The sequence below is a fragment of the Aristolochia californica genome, unplaced genomic scaffold, assembly GCF_029961685.1.
Source record: "Aristolochia californica isolate CCGP_79_NKW_82.1479 unplaced genomic scaffold, dmAriCali1.0.hap1 SCAF_6, whole genome shotgun sequence".
NCBI lineage: Eukaryota > Viridiplantae > Streptophyta > Magnoliopsida > Piperales > Aristolochiaceae > Aristolochia > Aristolochia californica.
This window is the reverse complement of record NW_027182257.1, coordinates 2,260,639-2,270,418: the sequence shown is the minus strand read 5'-3', so window position 1 is coordinate 2,270,418 and position 9,780 is coordinate 2,260,639. Positions and strand designations below refer to the sequence as shown.

General features: G+C 40.6%; 1 protein-coding gene across 1 annotated transcript; it reads left to right on the top strand.

The window, feature by feature from the left end:
• Nucleotides 1-4,704: 4,704 nt before the first annotated feature.
• LOC137935200 (zinc finger protein ZAT9-like) lies at nucleotides 4,705-6,248 on the top strand. Its single transcript, XM_068779892.1, has one exon. The coding sequence runs from the start codon at nucleotides 4,705-4,707 to the stop codon at nucleotides 6,169-6,171; it is 1,467 nt and encodes a 488-aa protein (XP_068635993.1). The 3' UTR covers nucleotides 6,172-6,248.
• The last annotated feature ends 3,532 nt before the right edge of the window (nucleotides 6,249-9,780 follow it).

The window sequence follows — 9,780 nt, the reverse complement described above, 5'->3', positions numbered from 1 at the left end:
TTGCAGAAAAATCCCATTAAATCCTTGATAATTCTTTCAGCTAAAAATCCTAAAAACTTCAGTTTTCTAATAGTGTCATCGCATTAAACATATTAAAGAAACGGATGCAAAGAGAGATGACTCGATCTGCATACCTGAAACCCAGACGAAGGGGAAGCGGGGGAGAAAAAAAATTGGATAAAGTAATGGAACCCAGACGGCCACGGGTCTGGAGTAGATGACGGCCTCGGCAACAATGAACGGAGGCGGGACTTGGGAGGCTTTCCGGCGTTCTATGCCTTTACTCGTCGGGTAACTAAAAAGGGTGCCCTCTGTAAGTGAAATGTTAGTGCCCTCTATGAATTGGGAGGGCTTGAATTCACTTTCCCTCCCGTGGGAGGGGTTGAATTCACTTTCCCTCCCGTCCTCCCTCCCGCTAGAGAAAGTGAAATACAGTTGTATTTTACTTTCCCCTGAATTTATTTTCTCTCCCTTAATTACATTGGGCGCTCAAGCTGGGGGCTGTCGGGAGGAGAAAAAACAGAATTCTCTCTCGCACACGACCGACCTTCGGCGATTTCAATCGCCCTCTATGCGACTTGTCTCCGGCGTTCAATTCTCTTCCTCTCACTGTTCCGAACACCGACAACCTTTGTTGTTTCCCATTTTTATATCCATCCTATGTCTTTCACTGTTTGGGAGGTAATTGCGGCATTTTTTTAGTCCCCATCCCCCCTCTTCTTCTCTCGGTTTCATCTTCTTCCTCATTTTTTTATGATCTAGTGTAATTTTCGTGTTTGATTTTGGCACTTTGTAGTCTCTCTACAATGTCTTTTCCCATGCTTGTTGTTTCCTCTCTTTTTCCCTCATTTCTCTCAATTTTTCTTTCATTCCTTGGCGCTCAAACAATTTTCTAGCATGGCAACAGTTGGGTCTCTGTCGTCGTAGCCCTTAGACATCAGCAGGCGAAACAGACCCCCTTCTTTGCATACCTTATTATTATTTTTAAGGCAATCAGGTGGAATTTTTAGAGAAATCTAACATTACCATTGTTAATAGTAATTAACAATGAATGATTAATTAATATTTAATTTCTAGTAAGTAATGAAGTAGTTTATAAAGTAATTAATAAAATTAGTGGTTGATAGTAGACACCTAAATAACTCATTAATCAAATCATGGTAATTATTGGCTAAAAATTAATGATTAATGATTGGTATAATAGTGAAATGTGTATTATAATTAATGTTGAATTTATGGTAATAAAAATAAAACATAATAGTTGTAATATAAATTACTAAAATATGTTTACCGATTAATACTTAAATAGTTAATAAATTATTTGAGTAGTTAAAAATTATATTATGTAAACATTAACAACTTAGATATTCCCACGTGCAGCACGGGGGAGCAAGTGCAATTCCCTCACGCCTCCCAACCATGTTTGAGTTATATTTGTATTATTTTTATTTTTTGAAAATCAGATATATCAAAATATTTTATTTAATAAATAATCTATCTGTATTTTACACCACACTTTTCATTGTACACACTAACACAAACAAGTACTTTACATGACATCTCACTTTCCCTACTTCACTTTCCATTCCACTTTTCCCCTACATTTACATTGTGCACTAACCCCCCTTTATGTTACTAAAACATCCAATCAAATTTGTAGCTGCTAAATTTTACAAACTATACCAACAAATTTCTATTTTACTGGTAAAAATTTAAATTATATTAGTGAAAAAGAAGTTTCGTTGGTGTAGAATTCCAAAATATGTACTAAAAAATTTGAAATTCGTTGTTACAGTGTTAAGCCTCTTCCAAAGAAAAAGATAAAATTCACTACAAAAAAGGTTTGTAAAGAAAATATTAAAAATAACCCTTGTAGTAGCTAATTATTACCGCTTTGAAAGAAAGCTTAATGGAGTTACCTTTTACTGAAACTCAAGAACAACAGTACGATGCAATTGAAAATATTTAATTTTACAGGAACTAAGCAATAGTCTCATATGGATTAGAGAGTACAAATAGTTCATTAGTTGAAAAAGATGTTTTTTTAAGTTAGTCATTTTGGGGTAAGTCTTGGACCCAACTTCACATGGTATCAAAGCAGGTACTCATATGTGCGTCTCTTCCCAAATTATCCACATGTAGAGACTCAAAAAAGGGAATACACCTCAATGAGGAGTGTTAAAGAGTAGTTTCACCTAGAGTAATGAGTACAAAGATCTTGAGTTGGAAAAGCTTAAAGTAGAGAAGAGTGGCTTTCAGAAAATTGTTGGCGTTTCTCACTAGAATGATTATAAAATGGTTGGAGGAAGGCTGGGAACAAGTGAAGCAAAGGGAATGAAAAGATGGTGCTTAGGCACTCAACGTGGCGTAAGCAAGCCACTAGCATCATAGTCAACTGTACTCAGTGTGGTTGTTGGGTTAATTAAGATTCAAGTTAAGTGAACACATCTCTTTATCACTTTCTACTAAAGAACCCAATTAGGGCTTTTCTCATCTTTTGAGTGGAAAACAATTCTCTAGTTGTTTTTCATAGAAGATTGACTTCAGGTTCTTCCAAGCATTTGCGAACAGAAATAAACTCGAGAAAAATTTTTCCATCCAAATGGTGTGGGTCCAATCTACTACTTCATTCAATTGACACGTGTACAAAATCGAACCACACGATGACTCCCACTCTCCTAGCGGCGGAAACTACAAAGGTAGCACACAGCTCGAAAAGGTGGATCATGGGATGTTCCGTAAAGCGGGAACAGGGTCCCGTGCGCAGGTTAGAGCAGTCGACACTCCATAGAAAAGTACCCGATTATCGACTGGACAAAAAAGAACCTGAAGCAACAGACGCAGTCCCGCTAAATTAAGCGCCGGCGCATCTTACGCCGAATACAACGTGGAAACTGAAATGAGCGGTGAATTATTTTGTTTATCATTTTGCTATTTACTGCCGTAGATCAAACAGGTCTTAAACAGACTCGGGCCCCGATAAACGGTTTCCGAGTACAGCGACTGAGTGTACACGAGGCTGATTCTGTAATCGCGAGATTACAGGCGGTTATGGGGCCCAGCTCGATTCTCGAAGGGAGAAAGAAGCGCTTCGTTCCGCAAAGATGCCTAATTAATGTGGACGATGTTGTGCCCCCATCACTAACATGACCTGCCGGCGTCCGGCCATAGCTTCACTCTCTACCAATAAATGAGATTTTTTAAACTGTAAATTACAAATTAATTAATTTTTTATTTTAAAGAAAAATGACTATAAATTACTTGAATAATACCATTTTGTTCACATTGTCTCATAATTTCGTCCACTCTTGTAGGTGGTAGTTTTACGCACCTAACAGATCAGTCTTTTGGGTGTATTGGCTAGCCGCTGTCATAGTATCAGAGCTGGGCATGCCACGTCCCGCGTTCGAATCTTGTGAGAGGCGGTCAAGAATAGGCAGGGTGGGTGTCAAAGTGGTTCTGTCCACTCTTGTAGGTGGTAACTTTCCACACCTAATCGATCGGTCTGTTGGATAGCATTGGCTAGCTACTGTCAGTTAAAATACATATTGAGAAAATAATTTATTCAAAACCGATATTATTATAATCGGGTCAATATTTAGACAAATCTAAGTTTAGAGGACTTTTTTCGGACAAATCATTATATAATTTTATGTGAAGTACTTAAATTATACAGTATTACAAGTATAATGATGGTTAAATAATATTTCTTAATTGCTTAATTAAAGCATCAAAGAGTGCACTCTTGCTTGCTACTACTATCTTCATCTTCAAGATATAAAAATATAGGGTTAAGAGTAACAACTTGTCTAGAATTGATGAGAGCCTTTCTTTTTTGTCAAACTCTTTGATTGGAACCAGGACAAAATGCTTGGGTTTTCTAAGCCAGATGGCCCTTTTCTTCCTTCTAACAAGGAAATTTCGTGTTTAGGCATCATGTAAACTCTAAGCAGACTTTAAACGTTACTTATTTATTACTTTTAGTAGTGTCGAAATGATTTTTGTTGTGACCGTAATATTTTTTTTTTTAGTTCTAGAGTTTGTATTCCACGTGAATGAGTCTCATTCATAGGATGAAACAGAGAGCGAATACGTTCGATATTATGGATTTTTTAATTAAGATTAAGAAGGGTGTTTAGAGTTTAATTGATAATAGGAGAAGAGTTGGTTTTGATGAAATTTAGATGGAGGGTTACAAAAAGGAGCGGACCAACCGACAAAGGAGGAGAAGTGAGGTAGTTTTAGTTTTCTTGGCTTGGAATTGAAGGGACATGAATAGGTCGGCAGTTGCATCGTCTCTCTCTCTCTCTCTGGCTTTGCGATTCCCATCTCTCGTACGCACGAGCGTCGCCGGAGGACACAGGCGTTGACCGGCGGCGCCACTGGAGAGAAAAAGTCTCCCGTCGTTATTACGTCCCTCCACTTGTCGCTCACTCGACTCTCACTCCAATTCCCTACATCTGCAACTAACCAATAACCCAACTAAAAACTAGGACTCTGACACCACCACTCCCCTCCAGACACACCGAAACTAACTTCGCGCTCTATCACCATACATACCTTCTCTTACAGCTACTAAAACAACAACAGACCCTCGCTCTCCTCTCCTTTTGTCTCTCTCCTTCCCTCTCTTTCTCTGTTCGTTTTGATTTTATTCGATTCGATTGATTTGGGGTGATTCGAGGCGCATCTGTGCGTGGTTTCATGGCGGTGTCCATCGATCAGCAACCCAGTTTCAAATTCTTTTGTAGAATCTGCAAGAAGGGGTTCGGATGTGGGAGAGCTCTGGGTGGGCATATGAGGGCGCACGGTATCGGGGACGAGTCGGGTCATATGGACGACGACGACCAACCGAGTGATTGGGAGGATAAGATGGGGGGTGGGACACCGCCGGCGACCAATAAAAGGATGTATGCTCTTCGCACCAATCCCAATCGATTGAAGAGCTGCCGGGTGTGTGAGAACTGCGGCAAGGAGTTCTCGTCGTGGAAGTCGTTTTTGGAGCACGGGAAATGCACGTCGGAGGAAGCTGATGCGGAGTCGCTGGTCTCTTCGCCGGGATCGGACGAGGAGGAGGAGGGGCGGAGGGGGTGTGGTGGGTGGTCCAAGGGGAAGAGATCGAGACGGGTGATCAAGGTGGGGAGCCTGCTTCCCAACTGTCCGTCCAGTGAGGAGGAGGACCTCGCCCATTGCCTGGTGATGCTCTCTACCGCCCGGGTGGAGCCCCCCGTGGCGGAGACGGAGGAGTCGTGCGCATCCGCCAGTAAGGAAGAGGAGCGGCAGCGGGAGGTGATGGGGGAGGGGAGCCGGGCGGCGTCGGCGGAGAAGGCCAAGGGGGTCCCGCGGGGGTTGTTCGAGTGCAAAGCCTGTAAGAAGGTTTTCAACTCCCACCAAGCGTTGGGCGGCCACCGGGCGAGCCACAAGAAGGTCAAGGGTTGCTTCGCCGCGAAGCTCGACGACCTGGATGAGAGCCTGGTAGACGAAGATGTCATCACCCACGACGAGTTCTTGATCGGCTCCAAAACCAGAGCCATCGTCCCCTTCGATCACCACCTCAACAACGGCGACAACCCTTCTTCGCTGATGCCGTCGAAGAGGAAATCCAAGGTACACGAGTGCTCCATCTGCCATAGAATCTTCGCGTCAGGGCAGGCACTGGGAGGACACAAGAGATGCCACTGGGTGACCTCCAACTCGCCGGATACTTCCATGGTGAAGCTCCAGCAGCTCCGGGAGCACGCCCAGCAGGTCCAACAGAGACCTGTCTTCAAGAAATCCGAACCCCTAGATCTCAACTTGCCGGCGCCGGTGGACGACGCTCCCGTCATCCAGCGTGATCACGAGGGGACTCCATTACAGCTTGAAACAACTCTCTATCTCCAACAATGGATAGGTTTGCACTCCACTGGCAACAACATCAACAACAATAATAACAACAATATAAATAACGTCAATAATCACAACAACAACAACAATGAAAACAACACCACCACTATCATCAACAACAGCAATATCTCACTCAACCCAATGATACAAGTGGACGATGAAGCAGATAGTAAGATCAAGCTAGCTAAGCTAAGTGATCTAAAGGACATCAACATGGGTGGAGGCTCTTCACCATGGCTGCAAGTGGGAATTGGTTCAACTGCTAATGGGGGCAGTGACCCCTAATGGTTGAATCAAACAAGAACCTGCTGCAACACTGTATTTTCATGTATCGAGAAACTGTAATTACAGATTCAACAACCCCAGATCATTTTTTATTCTTTTTTTTCCTTATGTTTTGTAATTTTCCCCGTTCACTATCGTTTCACCTCTTCTCTGTAATTTCTTTCATGGATTTTCGAGGAACCCTATTTTTGAGACCTGATGGGATTTTTTTTCTCAGGCGACTATTTTCAATAAGGAATGATTTTTTGACGACCAATTCAGAACGGTGCAGTTGAAAAACAGGGAAAGGAGACAAATCAATTTGAACTTGGAAGCAGTGCTGCCTTTTTCCCCTCTCTGATCTGTACTCTTTGCAGTTTCAGTGCTTGTTTAATTTTGTCTCATTATTCGCTACTTCAGTTCTCATGAGTCTTTTGGAATCTTTCCTCACGATAGAAAACGAAACTGGTCCACTAAAAAACGACAGAGTTCAGTAATCCTTCCAAGCGTACGTGCAGTGTTTTTCAACTGAATCACCATGAAAAAATCCGCAACCTGAATAAGACTTGTTACAGAAGGCAGGCCAACGAATGAACAGCTCAAAGCAACAAAGTAATCCGCCAGCCATGAAAGACGGTTGCAGACGATGCACAAATCAGAGTTGGGTCACCTAAAACTGAAATGGACGGTTTCTAAAACAAGGGTTGGGAGTCATGACTTGCGAGAGTTTCTTACGATCTATTCTTAGCTTAGCAGAGCCAGCAGGAGGCCTATCCTCCGGAAATAAAAATTAATCACAGGCGATAATTCAGCCGTGAGATGCCTTTAACAGAGGGTCAAATATAGAACGCCAGGCATCTCAGGCAAGCAACCACTTCGGCCGAGTCAGTGTCTGTAAGCCCACAAAAATAGCCAACCATCGCGCATCATCTCTGAGTTTTTTCATCTTTTAATGGCAGAAAAAATTTATCACGTCGCTATCCTATCTAATGGGTATTTGTTTTTTCCTTTTTCCAGTTTGAACCTTCCAAAAGTGACATTGCCATGGAGTAACCACTGGTTTCTGTCCCTTTCCTGTAGAAAAGGGGTTTATTGGTAGACACAGGCTCCTCTTCTTGAAAACTTCCATCAATCGGCTGTAGCTTGAATTACTGTCGCGCCAGTCACCAGTCACCACCAAACAGCCAAACCTCAGACCCGATCATGATCAAGTTGCAGACAATCATGGTCATGGAAACCTGAAAAAATCTCTTCTTTCGACTACAATTCAACTCCCATTAAGTTCATGGAAGAAGATTTACTACATATTTCTTCGTCTTGAGCAGCCCTTTCTGCACGAAGAAGAAACCAGACATCTTCCATAGGTGAAGACAAAAAATGGACGACGACCTTGGCACGTTGTGATCCTCGACTTCCTGTTCGACCCACCTTGCAGGTTAAGCAGACAGCAACAGGAGGCTTATGTTTTGACATTGTTGAGTCAAAGTCGTCACTGACCCATCTCACCTCTTCCATGAATCACAATTCTTAAACTGTGTATTCACAAGAAAAAAAACAAGAAATCTCCACTACTGAGCCATCCCTGTGATTTACATTTACTTTCAGTCAAATATCTGAGATCTCAGCACCCCATTCATCATTACCTCAACTTGAGTGGAAGTCACTTCGGATTGACTGGCCATGGTTAGAAGACTTCACATCGATTCATGTCCAGAAATTCTGCTAGAATGGCCGACATTTGACCTCGCAAAATGCCATCAGCATACCAGATTGAGTGAAAAATCAATTCGATTGACAGGCTAGATCTGAACATATATGCCCAGCAGCAAGTTTTGTGGTAGACATCTCTACTTGCATGGGCTAACAGCACCAGATAATGGAATGATGATGACCACTTAAGTTTTGTTAATATCTATGTTTGATCATAGAGAGAGGATAAATGGAATCCAATTCTTCAAATAAATGGGTTTCAATCATCTTCCCTATGTGATTACCTCGAACTATTACTGGCTAATACATGTACTAACAAACCTAAATTCAAAACTACGTAGATGAGATTAGTTAAAAACAATAGCGGAGCTTCTAATTGTTTCTCTTTTAGGGCAGAAATGAATTGAGATAAGAATTTTACAGGTAGAGAAATCGGCAAAAGAATTTTTAAGTTGGACCCTTTATCTCTATTCTGGACGGTAAACTGTGAAGCTCTTCTATGAGTACAAACGTGGATTAGAAGCTCTGGTTTTGTCCTGGTTAGTTTCAGAGAAGAAGAAATTCAGAAACAAGTGAAAAATGGAACGCGTTGATGCTATCTCTACGTTTTCATGTTCGATTTCTTGCTCCTTGAGAAGCTTACAGGCTGAGAGAATAGAAGGACGACCGATGTCAAAATCGCCGGTCACTGTAAGCAAGTTGCTGCTCCAGTCAAATGAAACCAGACCGGGAACTGGATTAAGGAAATCTGTGTGGAAGAGCTCTTTGCAGGGGTCCAATTTCCAGTGGTGATCGCTCAACTCACTGACGCTTTCATAGAGGTGCTTAATGTGAACTGAATACCAGCCATTAAAACTTCCAATATACCATCTTTTCTTATGTCTTTACTGCTTTCATTGCTACCTGTTTTTTTTTTTTTTGTAGTCTCTAGCCTGATCCAATACGAAAAGTCATTTGGTGCGAAATATGCGAAACGTTATATCAACTGTCTGATCATGTGAAACGCTATCTCAATCATCCGGTCATAATCAACGGCTATCTCAACTGAGATGACACTAATGAACTTGTAGATTTTACCATCAAATAAGAAAGGAATTGAGTTAAAATGGGTTACAAATCAAACACTAGCCAGATGGCTTAGTTCAAAAGTTGATATATGGTTAGTAAATGTTTCCTATGTAAGCAATAATAATTAATTTCACAATAAAAATGTAGTATTCCATAAAATATTCAATAAGTAATACACGAAAAATAAAAATTATTTTAAAAAATATTTAATCCTTGAATTACCTATAAATTATTTTAAAACATATGACATTAAATATGTAATATTTTAATAAAAATAATATATTTCAAACTTAATTAAACTAATATACTAAAATTATTATTATAAATTAAAAAAATTGAAATAAAACTATGGTTGTATATTTATTATATTTATTATTTATTTAATTTTCTTGAAATATTAATCTTAAAATGCTAACCTTATATATGTTTAAAAATTAGAATGCTTGCAAAATAAATTTGATTTTTTATTTGGAGTTTAGAGAGCTTGCAAACGCATAGAGAGAGAGAGAGAGGCGGGGCTCAATAGTGCATTTGAACTCGGCCATCTTTATGTTGGTCAGTTGTTTGTCTCCTTTCGTATCTGTTAAGGATAGTCTCACATACATTAGAAAATAAAGATCTTGTATTTATTAGTTGGCAAAACAGGTTTCCTAAGTGGCTAGTCATTTTAGGATAGGGTTTTCAACCCAATTTAACATGGAATCAGAGCAAGGTTCTCATATGCGGGCATCCACCCAGAACTACCCAAATTATCCATGTACCTACACATGAGGGAGTGTTAAGGATAGTCCCACATACATTAGGCTAGTGATTTTAGAATTGGGCCTTCGACCTAATTTAAAAGTATCTATC